The sequence below is a fragment of the Corvus cornix genome, chromosome 1, assembly GCF_000738735.6.
Source record: "Corvus cornix cornix isolate S_Up_H32 chromosome 1, ASM73873v5, whole genome shotgun sequence".
NCBI classification, from domain to species: Eukaryota; Metazoa; Chordata; class Aves; order Passeriformes; family Corvidae; genus Corvus; species Corvus cornix.
The window spans coordinates 40,029,678-40,057,235 of record NC_046332.1 but is presented as its reverse complement, the minus strand read 5'-3'; the positions used below and the strand labels follow the sequence as shown (position 1 = coordinate 40,057,235).

Genomic DNA, 27,558 nt, shown 5'->3' with positions numbered 1-27,558 from the left:
ATGTGGGGCCTAAGTAAAATCGTACATGAAGTGTTTCACAATCAGGGAAAGCCGTGTAGTGAAGTGGCATCTCAGGGAATTCAACACCTGCTTGTAGCTCAGTAACACTGGTGACCTGTGAGATCGCACAGGAGGTTTGTGAATGTCTGAATTCCTCATTGAGGGGATCACAGTTATCTTCTTCATTGTACTGGTCCTGACTTGTGATGCTAAACTATGATTTGCAGAAATGCTAAGCAAACAGAATCAGTTTATCTCAGGGAGTTATCCCCTAAATCTATGCATCAAAATACCTTAATGGCTGAAACTCAAAAAATTAAAAATTTTTATTTCAGGGGAGAGCTTGGACAAGGGGAAATAAAGCACTTTGAAAGGAAGAACAACATCTGAAATTATGTGAGAATTACCCATTTTGTTAAAACAAAGTAATGTCCCTGAAAAAAAGAGAATTTGTAACCAGGTTATGAACACTGTGTCAAGAATTACACAGACTAAAGAAATTAATTTAAAAGGCAGAGGAAACACTGATATTTTTGAGTGCTTTAAATGTTCTTTTAATATAACTTTAAATAATGTAACTTTAAATAAAGTTTTACTGTGCTTTGGTTTTGGCTGAAAATAATTCTTAGCAGCAAAGGCCTCAGAGCACACGTAAATAAAGATTTCTATTGTCTAGTCCAGCTGGACTGGTTTTTTGGTAGTGTGGCCGGGCAGTGGCATATATAAAATGTTGTAAATCTGTAGATCTTTTGAGAATAAATTCCCTCTACATTTGTCCTGAAGAATAGTATCTTCCTCAGAGAGTAATTTTTACCTCTTTTCCCTCCCTTGAATGGTAGTGTGCATTGTAAATGCTGTGCAGCCAAGTGGCAGCAATAGAAGGAGAAGTTAAACTGTGCTGTTTGAATTAGGCCTTTCAGGTTAAATCTCTCCTTGCATGAGCAACAGTCAGGAAAGTTTCTTTATGAGGCTGCTGAAACCAATTAATCTCTGGAAAACTGAAGAAATAGGTATCACAAAATCATAAACCAGCCCAGGTTGGAACGGATGATAAACGATCATTTGCTCCAGTCTTATATGGAAAATGGAGCCTAGATGAGATAATCAAGCATCTTGTTCATTTGCATCTTGAAAACCTTCACTGATTACTGAGGAGTATGAAACCATGTTGCCTCTTGCCTTCTCCATGTGGCTCCTTGTGACAAGAGACCCCTATCCTCTTTGTAGTCACCCTTTAAAATATGCTGAAAGTCTGTATTTGTTGATTGCATTCTGCTGGGAAAACACAAAAAAAAGTTGGACAAAGAAAGAAAGGAGCTGGCATAGGTTCTCCATAGACAAAATTTCTACAAGAATAATGATGTCTGGGAGACCTGAATGTAGGACTCTCCTTTGGGGGGGAATTTGTGCCTTTTCCCCATGGTCACACTCTATGTTTAATGGACTGACAGCACTTTTACAATGTGTGGAACTAATAGACTTTTTTTCTTTTTTTTATTAACAAATCACCAGTAATTAGCAGAAATTACACAAGGAATGTCAGTAAAGAAGCAAGCAAGATAGCTTCTGTACCACATAGTGAGGAATTAATGCTATTCCAGTTTGAAGAATTTCTGGATATTCATTTCTAATCCCATGTTACATGTATTAGTCATGCCTGTGCTGTTTGGAGAGGTTGTGTCACGTGCCAGATCCACTTAATGAGTCCATATATTGCAAAGAGGCAGATTGAGTACTGTTGTGGTGGGGGTGTCTATGGGTGATACTGATCCTGAATTTCTTCAAGTTATAGAAATGCAAGCGTTGTGATTCAAATAACTCTAAGGAAAATTCAACCAGAATTCTGAAGAATCCACAAGTCAAATAAGGGTAAAAGGCAAAAGACAAAATGGAGAACTGATGGTTGCCACCTATGACAAAACACAGTAAGAGTCTTTATGTTCCCTTTTTAATTGCAGAATGACTCTATGAGGAAAGATTAAAAGTATATGGAAAAAATAACCAACCATATGTTCCCCGAGCCCTCTTACATCACTTGTAATTTGCATAAAATATGAGCAGAGACAGATACAGCAAATGGGTAAGGTGACTGCAACATACTGTTACCACCTGTAAGTGTGCACCATCAATGAACTGCACTCTGAGGCTCACAGTATGTCATCACAGGTCTGAATAATAGATAACTGTGGCATACAAGTCTGTTTGGAAAAATAAGCAACAGGTGATAGTTGCACGGGAATAAAATGGTAGACTTGTGCGTGAAAAAACACCAGATTTGGCTCAACCATAGTATCTTGTAGTGCAAAGTCATGTCATTTAATGTACCTATACTTTGCTGCTTTCCCTATATATTGGGATAGTAATTTGTAGCTTTATAGATGCTTCGAAATAAAAAAAAAACCAAACAATTAAATATTTTGTTTTTGTCAGTTGTCGCAGTCAATTAACTGGACAAAAGGAATCTCTCCACATGGATAGAAATGATGCAGAGAGCACATAATTTGAAACTTAAAATATTGCTTTTCCTTTAATCACTGCCACTTATTCTTCTTGCTTATTCAGAATCAGAAAAAGAACATTCAATCAGGAAAAACATTAGCGTCACAGAGCTGTTTCTGTTGTTTCACACCAAAATACATTGATTTTCAGAGTAGGACTGCAGTTGCTAATATTCTGAAAACTTAAAAAAATAAAGTTCTAAAACAGGTACCTGTATGTGGGAGTAGGATTTCCACGTGCTTGACAATTCAGAGACACTTTCTTTTCCTCAGAATCAGTCGGAAAAATCATATCATCTGGCTCTTGTACAAACACTGGCCCATAATCAACACTTTCTGTGAAAAAAAGAAGTGCTACAATTTAGGAAAGCTGAAGAAATGTAAATGTGTTATAGATTTGTAATGTGAGATTAAAGTATGCATAATTGCATTTGCTTTCCTGAGGTTCATATTCCATTAATTCAGATGCTGCATTAAAAAACAATTATTAAAAGAAAAAAAAAAGATAAAGAAGAAATATAAGAAACATTACTAAGTGAAGACTAAAACACATAGTATGATTTAAATGTTTGTTATGCCTAAGAATGGCTTTCTCATTAGACATGTTTTGGCCTGCGGTCTAGAGAGAAGCTCAAGAGACTTAAGAGGAATTAACTCTGCTTAGAGAGAGCAAGATAAACAAAAATTTTCCTACTGCTTGCAGCAGCTTATGTCACAGAAAAGTAATACACAATTTTCCCCTTTATGTCAAGGAGTTGCTAAGAAAAATCACTTGGAAAATTAATGGCAGTAAATGGTGTCTATTATTAAATAATATATAACTAAATCTGACATTTCATTTTCCTCCACTGCCTTCTCTAATTTTGGCATGTACCTGCATCTTGATAAGAGTTTACATTTCTGAACTAGAAAAGCTGGATAGACCCATAGAACATATCTATGATTCCAATCCATTCATATTATGAAGTGAGAAGTGAAAGCCTCCAGAAAAGTAAAAGGTCACAAGAAGAGCATTCCTGACCGTGTTGGTCTGAATAACTAAAATTCTCACTGTGCACCAGAAGTCTGTGGAATTTTAATAATTTTAGACTTACTTCAGACTCTTGGATGATTTAAATGCACAGTGCTCTTCATCTTTAAAGCACTAGCCTAAAGATTTGTGTGCAGATAGATAGTGACATTGTCCTGCTACTTTCAATGAAGCAGGGTTTTCTCTGTCGGTTTTAGGGTTTCATATGTTTATGTGATAGACATCCTCCAGTTCTTACTGAGGACAGCACAACACATTAAGCAGTTTATATCATCCTGCTGTATTTGTCCTACCAACAGCAGCTTGAGGTAAAAAAGGTACACCTGGAGACTTAGGGTTTGGTCACTGACTTAAAAATTATTTATTGCATTGTTTTACCAACTCCACACAACTTCAACCACATGTTATGGTTTCACGGTTTTGGGAACTGCAACCTTTATCACACAGCTAACAGCCTCATAAAATTTGGGTAGACAGGAAAAGGTACATGGGGCTCTGAGTCTTGGTAAAGAAAAGAAAGGCTGGGCAGCTGAAAAAGGATGAGAAACGTGGGAGACAGGTCAAAGTATGCTAGTTTTGAGATGCAAATTTCCATGTCTTTAAATTCTTACATTTGGGGTTTCTCAACTCTCTTATCATGCAGTAAAATGATGACTTAAGACCCCATTATGCTTTTCAACCTTTCTTTTTAGTGACTACGCACTTACTATACATTTTGTTGTCTTTTTACACTACTATTCAAATGCAGATTTTGAAAATACTTTTATTTTCAGGTGTGTATGTTTCTGCTGAAATAGATTCAAATAATTAGCCTGCAAATTTGTAAAGTCAGCAAATAGCAGCAGCTGCAATTAGTAGTTTCTCTTTCCCATGATTTCCCAGTTGACCCACTTGTAGGACTGTGCAAAGGATTGTGGATTGCTGTTTAGGTACATTGTTTTGCTTGGGTTTATTGACAGAAATATATGTTCTGGACCAAATATCTGCAATATTAAAAAAAAAACAAACCACAAACAAACCAATCACAATAAGTGATTTCTGATATGTACTTATATTATTGAAGTTAAAATAACTCCAGTAATAAATTTTGAGAAGTGCAGCTTAAAATGCCAGAGGGGCAATGGATTCAGCTGGCAAAATTTATTTTATGAAAGGAAAATATTGATACAAATCCATCGTATGGATTGTTTCTTATAATTTGGTCACCTGCTTCTTGCATTGCACAAAAGAAAAAACTAATGAATGTAGGTGCAAATAAGTAGAACTCATATCAAGCTGGAGTTTAGAAAAACCAAGAATTAATTAATGATAACAAATCTAAATCATGGCTTTAAATTTAAGTGTTATTTCATGCAGATTAGTAGGCATATGGATAGGGTGTATATTAATAAAGATTAATGATTTTGTCTTCTCCCTAGGAGAGACTCTGTAGATAAAATATAATATCACAGTCTAGGAGTGCTGGAAAGAAAAGAAAAAGATGCAAGGCTAGGTGCAGGACCAGACCATGGCACACTCTCATCCTGTCCCTAAGCCACTCTGACAGAGACTTCTGCAGCTTTTGACAAAGCCATCGACCTTAGGACAAGGGAGCACCTGTGGCCTCAGTTTGCAACACACCATGGTCCCACAGATAGCTGGAGGCTCTCCTCAAGCCACAGACAGGGGAGCAATCCAACCCCTCTGTGCGACCTTGAAAGAAAATTTTCTGATTCATGAACCATTGGCAGGTTCTTCTGCTGTGTGTGGTCTTTTGGGGGAAATATCCCTTACCTTTTCCTTATTGTCCTTATTTTCTTATAATATTTAATGTTTATATCTTTGTACATATGGAGATATAAGCTATATATTTACACACACACACACACACACATTTTTATACTTATGTATGTTTTCTGATGCCTGCAGGGATCCAAAGGCATCAGGTTTCTTTGCACCCATGTTTTATCTAATTGTGACCCATGCTCTTAAACAGGATAGTTCTGTGAGTGTGCATCACAGGATTTGAGCTCCACACCTTATTTTTTCTTTCTAAATTAAGCAAGAACATAAAATTAAATGAATATTTAACATATATGTTAGCATGCATATATTTCAATTTACTATTATAATTTCTCAAGGGAAGTATTTCTGTTCCTTGTGGAGGCTTCTATAAAATAAGATACATAAAACGGGTCGCTTTAAGTGCTATCTTATTTGAGACCAGTGATTTACCACAGAGTCTTGGGAATACAGGTGTGCACTGCAACAAGCAGTGCAACAGCAAGTTTGTGGTCCCCTTACAATTTTAAGTTGCTGTTTTCAACCTAGGCAAGCACTCTCATTAGGATTTACCATTTAAACTGATGTTGTCCAGAAAGGCAAGGATATGGAAAACATTCAAAATATAAGAAAAATTGCTCTTTTAAATTCTTGAATATTCTTCAGAACAGTGCTCCAATATTCTTTGAGTGCCAGTGTTCTCCTTACAGCACTTCTGCACTTAAAAATATACGACTTCTCAGTACTAAGTACTTAAATCTCATGGGAATGAAAACTGGAATCTGTGTCCTGCAACTCAGACAGTAGCCAAAGTGTGGTTTCTCTCTCTTATCTGTAGATATTCTTTCATATTTTCATTCTCTCCCTCAATCACTGATGAAGAAAAAAAATCAGATGTCCTTTAGTTCTTCTTGCTGAGCAATGCAGGTATCATAACAAACTGCAGATGAGAATAAAGTTTCCTGTACTTTAAATCCTGTAGCAACTGAAATAGTGTAATTCCTCAAGAGTGTAATTCCTCAATATGGTAACTCCTCAACAATGCTTTCTTGCCACCATTCTTGATAAAATTCCAGGTCAATTAATACACAGAGAAAATGAATTAATTCTTGGAACCTTGGGAACACAGAGGTGGGCAGGAAAGAAATATGACCCTGTTCAAACCCCTGCATTAGAGCTGCACTGGCACTATTATTTTCAGTGTCTGATAATTCTATGTGCTGTACTTCTAAAGAAGAAAAGAAATGAGGTTATTATAAATGTTTTCTTAAATAAGTACCCTCCAAGATACATGACTGGCCTAATCAGTCATGGAGCCATCTTCTCAGTCTGAGCTACTGGTGGGAAGAAACAGCAGACAAGTTATGTAAGGGGATATACTCAGGCAGCCTTTGAATATGGGGGGAGGAAGTATTCCTCCAGGTCTTCTCCCCTTCCTCTGCTCATGTATCTTTAGAAGCAGTTTTTACAGGACCAGGAAGAATGTTTACTTATTGCTCCATTTTCTGCCCCCATGTTCCAAAGACTTCTTAAACCCATGTGGAGATGGAAGAATTTTCTAAAGAAAAGCTACACAAGGAATGTAAAATGATAGAACTTTTAAAGCAGAATAAAAAGAGGGATGACTAACAGACCTTCCGTCCTAAAATACAGATGACTCTACTCTGCATACGGGCCCTACTCAGAAAAGTACCTACTTGACACATCACAGACCAAAATACATCCTGATGATCTGACAGTCCTAGGTATTAATATGTTCAGGATACATTAAGAAATTTGAAGGAGTTATTGATAAGGCTATATATGTTGCTGAAATCTGCATATAAGAAGAAGTAATTAAAATTAACCAAAGCTGTTTCATTTCAAATTGGTCCTACGAAGTGAAAGACACTTTTTGGTAAAGGCGGATCACATTCTGATGCTACTCCTCACTATCAACCTTGGTTTTGATTTTTTTTCTTTACTTTCTTGGTTTAAAGATTATGCTTATTTTATGAATTTCAGGTGATGACTCTCAAGGATCTTCCCATTACCTTTGTTATCACGGAACTAGACAGTTTAACCTGTTCAGTATATTCAGAAAATATTTTAGAAGTATATTCACACTGATTTAAAAGGAAACCTATTGCTTTCTCCCAACAAAAGCTAGAAGATATCTTTTTTTTTTGGTTTAAACACTGAACTAATGTATTAACTTCAGTGCTAATATTTATTTTACAAGTAGGTCCTATGATATAATCTTTCACCTTTACTCCTAAGAAATAAAAAATTATTATTCATTTTAATATCACTATCATATGTCAAAATATGATATATTTTCAAAATTTCCTTTAATATAATAAAAAAGAAGCCCACAAATTCATCAAGGCAAAATATGTTCCAATGATTAAATCTCTGTGTAACATATTTTCAAATTAACAAAGGTGGCTGAAATTTACAATAAGTGTTTTGCATCTATAGAAGCAGAGACATACATATATATACATACACACGTATGTATTTGCAACATATGCATTTCTAAAAAAAAAAAAATTAATTTTTAACCTATGTTTTGGTCAACTTAAAAGCTGAGAAACTTTAAGACTCCTTTTGAGGTAAGTTGAGACTGATACAGGCGCTTCAAGGTATATACATTGATTCTAGTACACTGCATGCTGGAACACTGTACAGTACATGCATTATTAAGTTTATACTGCAAAGGAGATTAAATTATTTTCTCACATTTTCAGATTTCTCTTTCCTGAAACGTTTATTTGCTTGTTAAGCAAGATAATACCAGTTTTTTCTGTTGCTTGAAATTACTTTCTCTGTTCTGTGGTCTGAAACAAATAAATCTGTTCTGAATTTAGCTTATAATATCTAAACTGATACCATATAAACCAGTTGTCAAATATTTTTAGCAATGGAAAAAAGTTAGTAGTTTGTGTCTATAATTCAGACTGCTAAATGCTAAATCTAGCAGATGGTGGGGTATTAGGAATTCCCATTTTACAAAAATTAGGTTCGAATCTTGTGTATCTTGGGGTTCATTGATTCAAACACTTTCAGTTGTGACACAGACTCTGTTCTTCATTTTCTTCTAAAATACATGAAACCAAAGATGAAAGGACAAAGACAGTCCTTATTCAAGGTTAAGTTCAATTATCTTTACTGCAGCAATTCCAAAAGTTTTTGGAACGGTAAGAAAATATAAGAGTTTGCAGTTTTATGATTCTTCAAGAGTATTTAATGAATAATTCATACTTTCTATTCCATTTTTTAGTCATGACTTTACACATTGATGCAGAGTTTGAAGAGAAGGACTGCACTGCCTTAGCTGCATGTTTACGCTAAATAATTCCAGATAGTTCAAAGTCAGCAGTGAGCTAGAGCATAGTTCTTTTAATTTAAGATATCAGGAACACATGTTGAATTGAAAGTGCAAATGAAATAGCATAAAGTCAGTATAAAAGAACTTTTATTACAAGCCGTGTCAGGTGTTTGAGCATGTCTGCTGGGAAATCATTTGAGAAGTCATTTGAGAACTGGTATAATTCAGCAGCCAATAAAAGCATTTTTGGTTGTTTTTTTTTTATGGCAAACTTCACTCCTGAATTTATGCCATATATTAGATGGTTGAATTATGCAAATTCTCTATTATAATAATATAAAACATGTTTTCTCTCCTCCTAAAAATGTCATCTTACTTGAAGCAGTTGTGTTTCATTACCACAATGTTGCAGCATTTCCTCACTTGGGAAGCCCTGGATGATAAACATGACCACTGAACCCTACCATCACATAGCAGTTATAGGATGATAACTAGAATATCTTTACTTCAAGACCTGTAAAAACTGAAAAAAACCCCAAAACCCAAAAAATGCCTTGGGGCCAAATCAAACCAAGAAATTTAGTAAGATAAGCAAGTGGTAATGACAGATAATTGAAATAGTCACTTTCCCCCAGTTTCTAAATATCAAAGATATTTATTCAGACATTAGGTTGTTAACAGAACTGAGAGAGGTTTAGAAAATAAGCTACATTCAGGTGCCATAACAGATGTGTTCTATTCCTCTTAGATGATGCAGATTATCCTGTTTGGTCCCATGCTGATCATATCTAAATACTGTCTCATACCTATGCTTGTGCTATGCAGGCACTTCAGATAATCAAGGGCATTTAAAACATTACTCAGGTGACTCAGATTTACCTATTTCTACAAGTTTCTACACAGCTGGATATCCCAAGATCTGTTAGTGAAATAAGTCTCCTAGGACTATTTTATGTAGTCTTTAAAAGAAAGGTGTTCCTCTCTTCTTGGTCAAATACTCTATTCATTAGGCCTTATGAGGTAAGGCCCTTTCACAATTTTGTCTCCGGTCAGTGGTTTTTCACCTGCTCCTGAAAAATTGATGAATCTCAATTGCAGAGCTGCAATGTGGCCCCAGTGTTTTGAGAAGAGTCATAATTGCTGACCTAAATCATAGACCATATCTATGATATGATGATCATACCTGAGCTATGATCTCACCACACTTTCTGGAGATGCCCAGGATTTCTTGTACTATATTATTCAAATAGTCTGGTTTTTTTGCTTTCTTGTTCAGTCTGTAGACATTCATGCTGAAGAAGATAAGGATAACAGACTCTGGTTCTAATACTGGACTTTAACATTAACCTGCCCATATCAGGTTGTCGGAGAGGAGTTATCAGTGTCTGGTGAATGGGGTAAAAACCGAGTTCACTCTAGTCACTGCTTAAAAGAGTATTGCAGTGGAAGGACAAATGTAGAAAGATGCCCCAGTTCCAGAAATGCCATCAAACAGAATTTATCTGCTGACAGGATCAAATTGTTTCTTTTCTAGATCAAACTTAATTCAGGGAACATATTTATGGTTGTGCAGAAGCCATTTTTCTACACAAACACACATGCATACACCATTAACTTTCATTACGTGTAAGGTATTTTCCATTGAAAAAATGTAAGACTTTGCCAAGAGGAGCAGTAACCTGTTATCACATTCATGATATTGTCTGAATGTCAATGAACTGCAAATTATTAATCACAAGTCTTTCCTCTTTTACATCCTTAGAATATGTTTATGTATCTTCTAATTTCTCCCTCCCTCCCTTTCCTTCCTTCCTCCCTCCCTTCCTCCCTTCCTTCCTTCCTTCCTTCCTTCCTTCCTTCCTCCCTCCCTTCCTCCCTCCCTCCCTCCCTCCCTCCCTCCCTCCCTTCCTTCCTTCCTTCCTTCCTTCCTTCCTTCCTTCCTTCCTTCCTTCCTTCCTTCCTTCCTTCCTTCCTTCCTTCCTTCCTTCCTTCCTTCCTTCCTTCCTTCCTCCCTCCCTCCCTCCCTCCCTCCCTCCCTCCCTTCCTCCCTCCCTCTCTCCCTCTCCTTCCTCTCCTTCCTCTCCTTCCTCTCCTTCCTCTCCTTCCTTCCTTCCTGGCTTTCTACCTTTTTTGACTGCAGTTCAGGTAAATATTATCACTAAAGAAACGTTATTAGAAATTTGGCTTTCTAAATGTAACCAAACATGAGAAAATATGTACTGTTACTATGAACTATTGCATTTAGTGACAAATGAGAGCATATGACGCCAGAACCTCTATCCAAGCGTGCACATATGTCCGTGCAGGACAGAGTTGGCTACACAGAGTAGATAATTTAGAGAAAAAGTAGTTTTATAAGATTTACTCTTCATGTTTAATTTATATTACTGGCATTCATGATTAAATAAAAAGAAATTCCAAGGAGAAAAATTATATATGAAAAGTGGCTTAGATTTTGCTACTAGATGAAATTGTGCTGTAATGGAATTTCAAATCACTGGTTTGTTATTTTCGTGCAGCAACACCTGTGTAAAACCATTCTGCATAGTAATCTTTAAGAAAGGATGTTTTAATTGGTGACTTTAAGGTTATTCTGAAGAACCTAAAGGAAAGCAGCTCATTTCCACTTTGTGACATTTAATAAAATTCAAAAATATGTCTGAGAAATATTGAAGCAAGCTGACAAAAATGCACTGATTTTGAAAAATATTTCCAAGTTTTAGAGGGGGAAGCTACACTTACCATCATTTTTGAAGGTCTCTGAAAAGTGGTAGAGGTTTGTTGGGGAGTGATAATGCTGTGCAGCTCCTCTCCAGCCTGGTGAAGATACACTTCCTAATGAAGGACTGCTTAATCGTGGTCTGTTCTTTGAATTAAATGAGGCTAAAGATGAACTACCAGATTTTATTCTTAGGATAGCAGCATATGATGTGGGGACACCAGGAACAGCTTCTGAATATTCTGGAAAAAAATCCAAAAAAAAACCAACAAGGAGTGAACACTCAACAGAGACAAAATCTGTCACTTTGCAAAAGAATGTTTAGTCAAGTAGTAGAAAAGTAGAAAAGTTTTATCTAAAGAAGGAGTGACAAAAACATCCCAGGCTTGATGAGACACTCAGCTTCTGAAAAGAACTGGGTAGCAGCTTAGAGGTCTAAGAAAATTTCCCTGCACCTTCACCATAATATATGTCAGGTGGTTATTAAATTTCTTACTTAAGGAAACATGAGTTTTCAGTGTTTTTAATTTTATTTCTATGACCCTATATTTCTATTTCATAGTGGAAAAGTGTCTGGCAAGCCACCATCTTTCCTTCACAGCCTTCCTTTACTTTGTAAGTGCAATGCAGAAACACTGATTGAAGCTAAATATGCATCTCCATTCAACACTACTCTGCAAATCAAGCAGGCTAGCTAAACAAGGTATTTGTGCATACAGGCCAAGAGTACCTGTATGCACAAATACCTTTCCAAAAACATACATATGCTAGTCACCTCCTCTTCTGCCTTTTCATGTTCCCTTTTTTGTCTTTCATGCTGCATTTAAAATTTCAATGTTTACAAATAAAGATTTGTGCCCAAGCTTTCAGTCCCAGTATAATGTCAAATATAAAGGAAATAAATTATGTTATAATAGATTTAAAAATTATAACTCAGGACCTGCAGGAACAAATCAATCAGATGTATTGACATCAATTGTCCTGAAAATGCAAGGGTTAAGGAGGTGAGAAGAACATTTAAAAATACATTCAGAGAGATGAGCAAAGTGATTCAGACTGCACATCTAATGCCTATGAAGGAACAGATCTTTTGGAGGACAGTTGGAAGTGGCTGGAAGCAAAAAAAGATCACTTTTCTGCCATCTCTGCTAGTGATAAGTATTTAAAAATTGGATGTCCTCTACATTGGCATAACATGTAAAATTTGTCACTTTTGGGCCTTGACACTCCTGTTTGCTTATATATGTAACACAATGAGCCACTCTAGTAAATAGGATTCAACAACACTGACATAGTTTTGACAACTTCTTTTTGCTGAAATCTTTTGTGTAGGCAGTTTCATGAAATGAAGTTTTTCTGTTCTGCCTCATCAAGTTAAGAAGACTGCAATTCTTCTCCCACTTAAAAAGAAAAGAAACAAATATTTTATAGTTCTTTGTTATCTAGTGGAGTGGGGAACGCTAGTTCTGCAGCGGTAGTTTCAGGGTTTGAAAGAAATAAAGAATTGGCAAGATCTCAGATGGCATGAATGCAAAGTACCATGGGAAGAAAGAGAAGGAAAAGATACAAAAGTCAGTCTACATGGTGAAAAGGTCCTGCAGTAATTGAGAGTGTTACGTAAGCTGTTTTCTGACCTTCCGTGGTATAATTGCTTTGTTTGGCTGGGATTAGTGATCAATGTGAAATTTCACCCTGACTCCAGTTGCTCTGTCATGCTCATGGGGATGCTGTATCTGAGTAAAGCTTCTCTTGTAAAACATAACTAGAAATGGTTAATAAATTATACATAAGGAAATATTTCTTGTTTTGTTTACTGAAAGTTTGTAGCCTGTGATCGTTACTGACAACTACAGCAGAAAACACACTTACCTGAAAACAAAACCTACTTCCTAATTCAAGCATTCACCTTCAGAGATTTAGACTTCTGAACTTCCTAGTTACAGTGGCTTAATTAGAATATATTTTTATTGGACTACTATTTACAATAAAATTATTCCTTTAATTTGGTTTGGATTAGACTTCTGAGATTTGGGAAAATAAATTTATATATTCCATTATTTAAATACATAATTAAACTGATAGAGAATAGATATTACTCTCTAACATGCTTTTTTTGCTTTACCAGTTTACCCTAAAAATCCTTGAGAAATTTCATCAAAGACCTATGGGTAGTTCTGAAAATACTGCTGTATATTGAGCTTCACAATGAAATTATGTTTTCCCTAACCTAATTCTGAGAAATAAATTAGGTATTTGGCATGAAACTTCCAATGGTTCCTTCAGCTGCAAGAAGACACAGATAAGAAGGATATAGGCCCAAAAAGTGGAGATATTAAGCAACTAGAAACCAGCCACAATAAAATAAGTGATTTGGATTAGCCTTCATATTTCTTTAAACTAGAACTAGCAGATTTATAGTAATTTTAACAGTCGTATGACACTTTTAAGATAGACTATTTTCTATTTCTATTACACATTTTCTTAATGGATTTCCAACAGCAAACTATGATATGAAATAATTTTGGTAATTTTTTAATGACTCTATCAACTCAATAAATTATTCATGCATCTCTCATTGTTTCCAGCACATGCTGCTCTTCATTCAGGTTGGTCAGACAACAAGGAAAACAACAGTGCCATAGGTAATAGAGAAACTGTCTTCCACTGACTACTGAGGTGTCTTTTTTCTTTTAGAAAAATCCCAAATATACAAATTCCAAGCTAATGTGAAACAATTTTACTCCTGTGATTTTTAATATCTATGTCAGGTTAAATTCAACTTCATTTCATGTATGCTGTTGTGGGAGAACAAAGCTGACTCTAAGGGAAAGGAGATCACAAGACAGCAAATGCTTACACAAGTTCCTTGGGTACAGTCCATGGGTACAAATATAAACCACAAATACTATCCTGTTACATATTATAATTTTGTTTTAAAAGGAACAACATAGCTCAGTAAAGCTCAAACAATGGTACATAGTAATTTGACCAAAATGCATTCTTTCTTTAAACAGAGAAAAGTGTCAAGGCGAATTCATTGAATCAACCCCAAAATTTCTTTGAAAACTGTCTTTGTAATGTTTGAACTTAACAGAGAGTAGAGGATTCTGACTCTTGGGGTGATGTTTTGTTTTCCTTTACTCCTTTTTTTTCTTTAAGTGACTCCTGGTCAGTTACTGACTCGTTGACATTTCTCAACTATCTAATTAAAATGTAGTCGGTCTTATAATACTTGCAAATGTGACCTTCATTTGTGTATTTTTGCGAGCTAGCATGTTTAATCAAATGTCACTAAGAATGCTAACCCATTTTTTTCATTGTAACTTTTAATTACATTGTTTCAGTGGAAGTTTTCAGTCTTCTAAGTTTATGGAAATATGTGCATTCATTCTGTAAACAAGATTTTATTGGTGTTGCTCCTCGAGTTTTTAAACAGAAATGTACTTTCTGCTCTGTTATGTGCATGCACATTGGTTTCCTCTTAGACTGCTCAATGACAATTGCTTGGCAATAACCTGTGAGAGAGGTACAAGCATAACAGGAAGCTGTGCTGATAAGGTGTCCATCCAGATCCTCTCCTATGAAAACTAGGATCCCTACTAAAACACAGAAAAATATGAATAAATCATGTTTTTCTGATGAAATTATATTAACTGTGACAAAAAAGAACCCAAAAAACCCCCAGTGAAATACCAAAACAACAATACACACAAAAAAACCCCACCAACCAAGAGCCACTCAACAAAATACACACAAAAAATCACCCAGAACAAAGAAGAAAATGGAAGCCAGAAGATTTCTCAGGAACTGGTTAGTGCATCTGATGCTCTTCTGTGCATTTCCCTCTGTGGTGGTTTAGTTTATCTGTCAGAGATTTTATTCTAAAATTGCTATTCTATCCCAGTTATTACTCAAAGCAATAGACAATGCAGTATCATATACAGACAATCATCAAAACCAAACAAGCAGTAAGATGGAAACCTTCACTGGAGACCTCATTTTAAACATCTGGAACCTGGATGTCTGCATGTAAGGTAGTGAGGCTGGGCTCACTTTACAGGCAGGAGAGAGGAAGAGGAAAATGGCATGTGATATGATAAGCAGTCTCAATAAATGGCTACTTCTTGCCACAGAATTTAAAGGAAAGTAAGATGAAAAGCTAAGATGTCAACATTTCACTTTTTCAGATCTCAGTTGTCTTAGTCATAGAATTATAGATTCATAAATGTTGGAAAAGACCTCCAACATCACTGAGTCCAACCTTTGACCAATCACCACATCAACTAGACCATTGCACTAAGTGCCATGTCCAGTCATTTCTTGGACACCTCCTGGGACAGTGATTCCACTTCCCTGGGCAACCTGTGCCAATGCTTAACCACCCTTTCCGTAAAGAAATTCCTCCTGATGTCCAATCCGAACATTCTCTGGTGAAGCTTGTGGTTATGGCCTCTCGTCCCGTCACTAGCTGCCTGGCAGAGGCAATCTGCTGACCCTGATTTTGTTACAACCTCCATTCAGGTAGTTGTAGATAGTGATAAGGTCCACCCAGACCCTCCTTTTCTCTAGTTCTCTCATCATAAGTCAATTGAGCTTCATTTGTGTCTTTTCTGATCCAAATGTTTGGCTCTTCTGCAAAGGAGTGAAAATCAAGAGATTTGAATTGCTTTCCGAAGAAGCAGTGGGGTACGATTTAGAAAAGGAAAATAGGTTGGTGGTCTTTATCAAACCTTCTCACCAGAGATATGATAGCATGAGAAAGGGAGAAAAGTTATCAATGCAAGATGGTCTTTCCTTGGGGAAAAAAATATTTTTGCCAGGTCTTTGGCAAAAAAAAGCAAACCTTCAATCACAAATTGTTCTGTTGAGCTTTTCAGTACTCTGCTGTTTAAGGAAGATACACAATAATTTAACTTGAAAATCTTCAATAGCCTCTCACTTTATAGAATTTGTCTTTTTCTTAGAAATCTGGTCATACAAGGAACGAAATTTAAGAATAGAATATTATAGACAGACAATGAAAAAAAAATTAGGGATATATTTTATTTTTCTTTAAAATAACAAGAGGAAATGATTTGAAGATTTAAAACATTGACTGAGAGATAGTAAAGAATATTTCCAGTGGCTATTAGCAATTGAATCAACATCTTTGGAATATTATACAGTTAGAGCTAATTTAAATGTCATGAATTTTTATGAGGAATTCTTTTGAATAATATAAAGATGCTTTTGTAGAGTTAGTCATTGCTTCCTTTTCTACTAAAAAAAAAATCTATTTTTCATCTTACTTCCACTTCATACTCATAATTCAGCAAATAGATTACTCAATATACGCCCAATTATTCCAACTTTGCATCCAACATATGACATACACCAGAACAACTAAAATGTACTTTAATATAGAACACCTTCCGCTACAGAATGCTTCCAATTGCAGTAACAAAAATAATAAAAGAAATAATATATTCCAATTATGGAACAACATTTGTCCAAAGTAAAGTAATTTTGAAATGAGAAAAGCGCTTTGAGTTTATTGTCGTATTTTTTCTATTGAAACACTTAATGTTGTCTCCTTCAAAGCATGCGAATGTAATATTCAGAATACAATCAGCTAGGCTATGTTTCTGGCATAACATAGGCTTCAAAAACAGTTGTTATGTTCAGTGAGTGCTTTTCATTTTTTTTTTAAATTCACTGAAAGCATGTAATGAAAAGTGCTTTTTAGAAGTAAAAAATATAAAACATTTTGAAGACTCTTCTAATTAACTTATTGAAGAAAAATTTAACTCCAAAAAATAGCATCAGACCTTTATTAACTAGCATATTCCATCTAGTTCAACTTTTATTACTTCTGGTTTTTGCACTCCTAAAGACTACAGGTGTGTTCGACACTTTGCCAATGCGTGGATTGTTTCTGCCTGTTTGTCTAATAAAAAGGAGTTTTAGGCCAGCTTTTCCTAAAAAATAAGATTCAAAACAAACAGTGTAGATAGCTGAGGATGTCAACACTCTCATGCCACCCAAGAAATACAGTGTAGGAATTAGCTTATTTTAAATATCTTGTGATCTTTGGCCTGAAAGAGGGGTGCTATTGACACGGTGTAATTTGTAGACATATTGGAACATGTGCTCTAAGACTCCTGTGTGGGTTTGGTTTGTCAGTTTTTAGATATACTTCACTGTATTACTTCTTCAGGTGCTTTTCATATAATATTTTTCAGCTCAAACATGACACAAATTCTCCAGCAGAAAGGCACAGAGCATTACTAATGTGAAATCCATAGATTAGCCTACACTGCATGCTTTTAATTGAAATCTTAACTGATTTTCCCTGTGGCTGATGATCATCAGAATGAGCTGTCAATTTTGGATATGAAGGGAGACCCTAGTACTAAAGGTCAACTATTTCAGCACAAATCAATTAAAGTAATTAGTTGGATAGAAATCCTTATTTATGACTCTTCCTTCCTACAATGATATGCATATCAAGGTTAAGTGAAAAATAATAGATCAATCCACAGCAAAGAAGAAATTTGTAACTGATTTTGTTAATATAAAATGTAAATATATAAAATAAAATATAAAATATAAAATATAAAAAGATATAAAATATAAAATATAAAATATAAAATATAAAATATAAAATATAAAGTAACTTGACTGATTCCTTAATACCATCATCAAGCAGTCAAAATCTTAATAATCAATCAATCAATCATACAGCAAAGCAAATAATGTAAGTTTTTCTGTTCCCTATGATACACATCCTTACATATTATCCCAATTAAGTGTGTTTATGTGTCCACTGAAAGCAGACAGTCTTTCATTCCCTTTAAAATGCCTATCTCCCGGTTAAAACCTTTAAATTTTTTTTTTTTTTTTTTAAGGCAGATATGTTCCTCCCTACCCTTGGCTGCTCCTGGAGTTCTTTGTGGTTTGCTTTAATGTTTGCTAAATATTTTACAGTGCACTCTCTACCCTGGCTTGCATCTTTGAGACCTTTGTGTGGCTCAGTCTTCCCTTAGGAATCACTGAATTAATCACTGAAAGTACTGTCAGTGTAAACAACTATTGCTAGCAATTAAACAACTCTAACACACATAGAGTGAAATTCATTCTTGTGTTCTGGACAAATACTCTCGCAAAACTTCTCTTAAGCATTTTTTAATATTTAAAGTGGCACCTAAGCCTACAGATTGTTAAGGAGGTAGCATTTTATGTCACTTCTGAACGGCTTTTAAAAATAATAAAGAAAATTGTGGTGATCTGTTTACCCACTTCTTTTCTGATTCCATATTGTTCTCCCCAGCTTTCCCTTGCCCCTAGCCCTGGTCACTCCCTCGGGTTCTCCCTATTGGTTCCTGTACCCCAACTCTGCCCATGTACTGCCCCTGGGCCCCTGAGAAAACCCTTCTGCTGCCTGACCACGTGGTCTCTCTCGGTCCCTCTGTCTCTGGGAACCAGTGGACCAACATGAAGCAATAAAGGTTCCTGATAGAGAGACCCTGCTTGCCTCCTTTGTCGTCACTGTGTTGTAGAGCCCAGCTAGCCAGAGTAGGAGCTCAGGGAAGTCCAAAAGGACTATGGGAGGGCAGAATGTCTACCCTGCCCTAAGCAGCCCTGCTGTGCTCTCCAGGAAAGCTGCAACATACTAAACCAAACCTAGCACTGCAACAGAAAATAAAAATAAAAAAATCCCCATCCTGTTGTGATGGACATTGATCCACTGTCTTCCTGCATGGAAACAGCAGTGTCATGCAAAGATACATGCCAAAACTTGTCTTGTCTTGTCTGAGATGTACCAACAGAGACGAAAGAAACAAACCCTTCAAAACATCCAAAATTCTTCCAGGATTTGCAATGAAATAAATAGAATGCATTGTGCAGGGATTTGTATTCTCATAGGATAAATCTGTAACTCAGGCACATCTGCATGCTCTGAACATTCCACAGTCTCTTCATATGATGTTTAATTCTTCTTGTCTTTGTTCATAGTGGTTGGTTTTAACCAGAGGATCTGGTGCCTGCTTGTGTGCATTTCTAACTGCAAGCCTGCTCTGGTGGTCACCTTGGCACCCTCAGTGAAGTGTTTGCAAATTCAAAGGAAAGACATTAAAAGGACGCAGCCACTGAGACAGACAAGCAGCTCCCTGAAAGACACAGACATACCTTTATAATGAAGAAAAAGAGAGGCTGTACAGATGATCTCCAACAAAGTGTGAATTATTTCAAAACAGTAATAGGAACACTAATATAATTTCCTAACACAACTGTTTTGTCATGTAGAAAAAGTGATAAGTACAGTTTAATAATTAGCTGGTGGTTTGCTAAACTTTAGAAATGATGATTTTAATTTTCAAGTTCAGCAACAGGTTTCATGGATGTGGGGCTATTTGTAATAATGTTGCCTTTTCAATAAGTTTCAGAATATTTAAGGTGTCATAAATGTCAATAACATATAGGTGCCATATATATTTATGGTAATTTGTAATTATTGTTTTTAGATATATTATAAAGAGGTTAGCCTATTTGAGCAAACTGGACAAGGTACTATATAAATTTCCAGTGACTAAGAATAATTGTTAACAGACAAGAAGGGAAATATTAAATGTTACATGTAAAAAGTTGGCAGATATAACTGCTTTACATATTATACATACAAGTAAAACATCTCAACATTACAGAGAAACCTCACAATTTTATTCTGCAGTGAGTTTGAAGGAGAATCAAGGTCTGCATTCTCAAATGAAGAGCCACATTCAAAATGATATGACAATATCGTAATGCAGCCCAAGGAAATGCTGTGTAACATCATTCCATCCAGAAGTGGGCAGCCATACACCTCTTTGTAGACTAGTTAATGACTTGTTACAGCTCCAAAGAAATTATCATGAGTTGTTTGCCTTCTGTTTTAATAAATTCATCTGAATAATTACAATTAGGAATGAAAAAGAACAAATACATGAAAATATATTTATGAAATTGGAAAAAAACCCCCATGTTTTCTTATTACTGACAGCAACCAAAGGTTTAAAAATAAAATTAACCCAGCAAAAAATATCAGTGTTATAAAATTTCATGCAGGATTCTAATAAAACCTATACATGCATTAGAAAAACCTCTGTGAAAAACAAATAATCTGTAAGCATTGACACTGTAACAGATGTAATTTTACTGCAGTTGGGCCAGCACTGAAACACCATGACAGACACACTTGGCCCCTATATGTACATTGAGTGAATAAACAATGAAAATGCAAAATACAGCACAGAAAAATCAGCACAGTTGATTTTAGAAGTCATCACAGAGGACTTTTCTAAAGCAATCAGAACTACATTTCAAAGCAACATTATTTTATCAAGGACTTATCGGAGTACACATGGGCAACAGAAAGAAGAGATTTGTCATGTCTTGAATTGTTTTGGCTTTATAGCTGATTTCCATTTCAAAAGGAGTTGTAAATATATAAACATGGAATATAGCAGGAATTTTTAAATAAAGCAGATTTTGAAATCAATCAAGGTTGACTAAAATTTAGATACCTTTCCAAGAGAATTTATAACAGTTCTTTTCACTAAAATGTAATTTACTGCTGTCATGTAAGTAAATTTTTAAGTATGAATAACACTCAACAGAAAGATTTATTCTAAATCATCTATTTGGCATATGGAACTTTACTGTAAACACAGTTAGTGTGTCTGTTTGAAAGCCTGAGGTTATAGCTTTCATTTCAAAATCCTTTCCATAAAGAAAAGATGGTGAATCAGTAAGCCTTGTCATTTCAAGGGAATTTGCATTCTGAGGGTTTTATGTTCCCATCTATGGTTTTACATTACGAAACGACAATGAATGTCAATCATCATAGAGAAAATTCTCTGTTTACCTGAAATTTCTCTTACTCTGAAATAGTAAAGTCCAGAGAGGACTGGGAGGTTTCAGCCAGTGTAGCACAGTCAGACAAGACCTGTCAGTCACAAGTAGGGAGGGCATATTTTGGAACACATTTCCAGGCACATGACTTCTGAAGCCAAAATATTTCTACCCAGTTTTGATGCAAAATAGCTTGAGGAGAGAAAGTTACAGTAACTTCTAATGAAGCATAGGGGAAATTCAACTGTACAATAACATGCTAAAATCTTTCTTAGCTTAGTGCCAATCTATCTCCAAAGCAGGTTGAATTTGTGGACCTAATTACTCAGGAAAGTCAACTTCATGTAACTCTATTTTATTTGTTTTCAGACTGGAGTCCACAGATCTGTGACAATAGAACCTCCACCACAGTGTACACGTGGGTCACCTAGGGCATAATTCTGACACTTTGTTCTCCTAATTTTAGCAAGAAAAGCCTATGTTTCTAGTGCGTGCTTCTTACATGTGGGTAATTTAGAATTTCTGTTGTCTGCTACGCAGAGAGATTTCTGTTTTGGGACCTTTGAACATTTACACAGCCCATAGGTAAATTTCAGAATTGTCACTATCGCCCTGTGTATTCAGATTTCAAAATTTTGCAAACTCTCCTTAGAACAAGGTCTTCACTCAAAGGTCAAGCAATGTTTTAAATTACTAAGTTGGCTTGCATCACACATACAGACAGTTCCTAGGCATACTTTTACAATTTTATTCTTGTGTGAAAGAGGTTTACATTTTTGACAGTTACTCTTTTAATATTTGATACTTAAACTCAATTTGAGCTGCTGGCCCTCCTGTCCTACAGGAAAATACCATAAAGGCACATCTGGAAGGATTAAAATACATTTTTTTTGCCTCACGTCTTTTTAATTAATTTTACATCCCTTGTATATAAATGGGTAGAACTAGGTCCTGAGGATTATCTCCCCAAGGACTTCCGTGACAATGAACAAAAAAACATTGAAATTTTATTATTAATTTGTTTACATTTTTTCAATATTCTTTAGAGGGAGGAAACTTAAGCAGAAATATTTTAGAGCATGCAGATGGCTCTCTCATTTTTTCCAAGCCTGAAACATTTGCTTCCTTTCTTCCAATTTAACACCTTTGAGAGGCTCTCTCAAAGGAGGAAGGGGTTTTGCAAAAGCTCTTTTCCTTGCTGCTGTATGGGATCTGTGTGGATCAGATTTTTATGGGCTTGTGTTTTTTAGCTGTCAACATAGAATGCAAATTGAATTTCTGAAAGCTTTGGTAGGTGGCAGCAGGGAAGGGATGTTTCTTTCAAAAGTCTTTTGAGAGCAACTGATGCCGAATTTCTTCATTCTCAATTCTTTGTCTTCTGTCAGGGAACTTCTGGGGAGCAGAAAGTTAGTGAGAATAAACTTTGTGGTCTGCTCCTATGGGCAGCAGAATCAAGGAGGTTCATTCATTTCTTGGGCTGTTTAATGAGATTTGCATTTATCCAACTGTTTCAATTGCCATTACTTCTTCAAAGGAAAAAGCAAGAAGGCCCTCTGAAACTGAAAATTCTTCTTCACTCTGCCTAAGTTCAGAAACTTGAAAATATAACTTTTAAAAATGGGAGAGTTTCTTATGTTTATGCTCATTATTAGCCAGTGGAACCATATATGTAGGCAAATCTCTGCAGGATTTTAAACTCAGATATTACTTTCATTTTTTTTATCCATTCACATTTTCCATAGATGACTGACACTAAACAGCATTGGAACCAAGAAAAGAAAGAGAATAAGTAAGTACAGGAGAGAAACTGTCAAATTTTAGGTTATGGAAGATACATAGACTTCAGAAGAAAATGAAAGTGGCTCAGTTGTGCGTCTCCCCTCTGCAATTCATAATCACTTCATTCCTGCCAATGGAGTAGAGCAGAGGGGAATATTGAAGGCATAAAGAGAATCAGAAAATCTGATATAGTGAAAGCAGAGAAGTTAAAAGAATCACAGTATATTGATGATAGTAGCAATAAAGATTAAAGTCTGTTTGCTTACATTTGTAACTTTTCTATAACTGGCAACAACAGAAACAGGAATAAAATACACAGTCACCAGCATAGTATTCCTAGAGTTAATAAAGAATGGTATAGACCATAAATACAGGTGAGTTAACGAATTCTAAAAAGTATCAAAACTCTACACCAGCAGATATCCTGTATGGTACTTGGCCAAAACACCTGGTTTTTTTAGAATCAGATGTGGCCATTACATTATTGATGAACACTGACTAACACAGCAAAAACAAATGTCAGCTGCTGCTATTACTTTAACCTCTAAAAATACATGGTTCAGACTAAAAAAATAGCACCAGCTCTCTTGTGCTTGGTAATTTAAAACATTGCTTGACCTTTAAGTGAAAACCTTGTTCTAAGGGGAGTTTGCAAAATTTTGAAATCTGAATACACAGGATGATAGTGACAATTCTGAAATTTACCTATGGGCTGTGTAAATATTCAAAGGTCTCAAAACAGAAATCTCCGTCTGTTTGGAAGACAACACCAATTCTTCCATATAGACATTGCAGAAGAAAAGAAAGGTCTCTTGCTTGTATACACTACTATATTTGTAGTAAGATTTTCCACCACTTTTTCTTTGAAAAATCTCTGCAAAGATTTCTGCACCAGGCAATTGTTACAGTTACACTGAAATAGCTGAGCTTACATCCCCCACAGGGCTACTGAGTTGATTGAAAGCACAAACAACCAACAATGACCTTTTCTGGGAACTTCTGTAGAGCTTACAATAACCCCCTCTGTTCTTCCCACTTTGCTCTCTCCTTTCTCCACCCCAAATCACTATCAGCAAAACCCTGAGGCAGGAGCATAAGAACTAGATGATCTTTAAAAGTACCTCTCAAAAGAAAATCATTCTGTGATTCTAGAAACAGAAGATGGTCAGAGATTCCAAGACTTCTGATCAGATGGGCAGATCCCAAAGAGGAATCACGCATGACATTATTGACTAACTCAGTCTTTCAGAAGAACCAAGCATCAGTGCTAATTTTGCTGGAGATTTTGGCATATGTATTAGTGGCTTCTAGAGAATACACTGATCCCAGACAAAAATTGAGGGGTGACACGGAGGGAATTTATGGAAAGCTGTCCAATTTTTATGGGAGTTATGAAGGCACCATTAATTGCTCTGAAACAACCTGTTGATAGCTTTTCAAGTGTGCATGGGTTAAAGGAAAAACTTGCTGCTGAAAGGGTAGTATAAATAATTTTTTTTTTCACACTCTTCAAATGCAATCAGACATTGTCTTCTACAGTTATGCTGTAGGCCTTCAATTATACCTGTAGTAATCCAGATTTATCACGGTTAAGTAAGTTGTATGTTTGCCAATAATACCAGTACTCATGAAGAGTAACAACCCAATAGATCACAGGACATGTTTTTTCATTTCCTCTGGACTGTTCCTGCAAGTCTGGTTTTAGATGCTTATGAACTTGCTTTAGGAACTTGCTGTGGCAATAAAGGTCCAAGTTTGAAAAGATAAAACAGAAAAAAATAGTTTGAAGTAAATAAATCCTAAAACTTTCCCTTTCAGGATATGAATTGTAGCAGGTAGGGCTGTCATCATGTAAGGAGCTGTTCATAAAAACCTGAGGTCAATTTTTCTGTAGAAAATGTTCCTAAGAATAAAACAGTTTCCATCTAGAGGGAAAAAAGTGTCCTTTTGTATCATATTGCTCAGCTTTCCACCCACAGTTCACCTATTTTTACTGTGTTTTTAAAATAATTTTCTTTAAAAATATTGCTTTATTAGAAGATATCTTTTTATCAAAGTGAAAAAAAAAATTGCAAGAACATATTTTGGGAAGGTTTTTTACTGAAATAACTTCTTAAGTACTGATATAATCAGAGTGAAAAGAACCTAGAATACCCAGAAGTGTAACTGTATCTGGCTCTCACATAATACGTGAGAGATACATGTTCATGTCCCTGTTCTTTTTAATTTTCAGATCAATCTTTACTAAGTATAAAAGAAAGACCGATTCTGGAATTCAAGAGAGCATTGCCTTGTGCTGTAAAAATCATTGGTTAAAGGCCCTGTTCCAATTTGTATTTTGTTATTAACAGAGGTGAAAGAGGAAATGGGAACATCTAGACTCCCGAGAGTCCACTTAAAATCTATTCTTATGTTTAGGAAGCTCCTCTGTGGCTGGGAAGATTGAGGTTTGACTCCGGGAAAACATAAACTGAATCGAAGCAATACTCAATATGCATTTAAAACACTAAGTTACTGAATATTACCATGGAGGACTCCCAGCTTGGTTTTCATCTTAGATTGCTTTTCACAGACAGAATCAGGTGCCTCATGTTCTCATCTTAATATTAAAATGTCTTAGAAATGCTTAAATCTGTTCTTTCCCAAATGAGGACCTCTAAAAGCATTTACTACACTCAGACACATACTTGATGAAAAGATAAAAATAATCATATCTCAAACAACTACTGCACATGTTAACACAAAAATCCGTAGTACAGGATTTTATAGAGGGTGGTAAAGTATATTAAACCCACACCCAGTGAGTACCGAGTGTTTACCCAAACTTTACCTTCTTTTTGGAGAAGTGGCTTCTACCGAGTGGGACTGATGTGTATGTGCTGTGGGTTTTTAAACCCCTTCAGAGCTTTTCAAATGTAGAAATGTTTTTCTGCCTGTAGCTGGGTTATGGCACCACTGGGTTATGGCTGCTGGGTTATGGCACTATTCTGGAAGAGTCTGATTCATGCCAATGTGTTTCTGACTCTCATGGGTTCATAAAGTTCTCTGCATGGCAAAGAGGAAACTTCAGCCACCAAGGACTAGAAAGTTTTCATAGCCATAAAGATGAGCTGAAGGAATTTGAAACATGCAGTCTTCAAGGAACATTTTGAAAACTCGTTAGGTTCTAATGGTATTTTCTTTTAGCAACATAGATATATGAAAAGATAATGCAAATAAGCAAATATTTATCTGACATAAAGAACACTACTGACTATATCTTTCTAAATTTTCATCTTATACACATATGTTAAGTAACATAAATATATGGTTTTGTGAGATAACAGTGTAAGAGCATGTACCTATTAGCATCTAACTACTAACCACATACAACCACTAAAGCACCCTGTAGTAACTGCAAAAATCTACAGTTTATGAACAGTTTTTTTCACTTTTTCTTCTTCAGCCCACTCTATAAAACAGTATTTTGCTCAAAGTCTCAGATAGAGCTTATTTCCCAATTAAAAGCAACTTCATATGCCCACATAAGGTTATATTCACATCACAGTTGTACTTGTCTCTAATGTTTTTAATCAACCAACTTCAAAACAAACAAAGAGAAAAAACCCCACTAAAATAAACAGTAGTTATGTGTATTTTTGAGCACAAAATTTTTACCATTCTAGGAAAAAAGAAAGGAAGCAATTTACTTCTTTTAGCTTCCAAAATCAGAACAAGAGGCACCTTATGACTCATTCACCTCTGTAGTATAAAGTCAAACAAATAGTACTGAAGTTATTGCAGACTATTTTAACTGTCATAAGTAGACAAACTACTCAGAAAACTTTCTGAGAGATTTATTGCATAGCAGCCCTGTTTCCCTTGTACAGTTTTGAGAGCTCGATGTCACATGCAGAATTAACAAAAATTACATTTCTTTCACTGGATGCCTAAGAGTTTTGAAGTTTTAATATGTCATTTGCTTGATTAAATATTAGATGTCATGATATTATTGAAATAATGAAATGCATCCAGCTCTTTCAAATAGGTTCCATTTTCTGTTCCAAAGGACAGAAATTGACCTTTCACTAGCAAGTGGTAATCCCATTTTGTAAACTGAAAATAGGCTTTATAATTAGAAGGCCAAGTAATAGTGTTTGCTGATGCAAATGCAAATCCTTTTTAAAGTCAGTGACACAAAGCCTAGTTGTCCCTGAACAATCTTTGATACAGCTCTTTGGGTGAGTCCACCCTCTGTTATTCAAAAGGACACCAGTCTTCACTCAGCTTACTGCTGTATGATCTTGTAGCATCTTCGTATCACTTCCGCAGATCCAGCCACATGGTCATTCTCTGCCCTACCATGGATCCTCCTACACTGAAATGGTCCTTCTAACATCAGCTGAATTAACATTATAACTAATTTCTTCCACTAACTCTAATCTTACACTAGGCACTCCACAGTTGTTCCAGAATAAAATTTTGTAATATGCTTCATTTTGAAGAAACACTCATATTTAAAATGAAATTTAATGGAAAAGAATATCTTAGGCAGATGGGTTATTATTTTCTAGATACAAATCATAAGGCACTGCATTAAAAAATAAATGGA

The 27,558-nt window shown here is 35.6% G+C and overlaps 1 protein-coding gene across 9 annotated transcripts in view; it reads right to left on the bottom strand.

Moving 5' to 3' along the window:
* The window catches only part of CNTN5 (contactin 5), a 618,627-nt gene that overhangs the window by 229,497 nt on the left and 361,572 nt on the right, over positions 1-27,558 (bottom strand). For all 9 annotated transcript variants that reach the window (XM_039563708.1, XM_039563715.1, XM_010400613.4 and 6 more), the window contains 2 exons: positions 11,342-11,560; positions 2,711-2,834 (listed from right to left, as the gene is read on the bottom strand). In XM_039563708.1, coding sequence (XP_039419642.1) covers positions 2,711-2,834; positions 11,342-11,560 — 343 coding nt within the window. The remainder of the gene's footprint in view (positions 1-2,710; positions 2,835-11,341; positions 11,561-27,558) is intronic.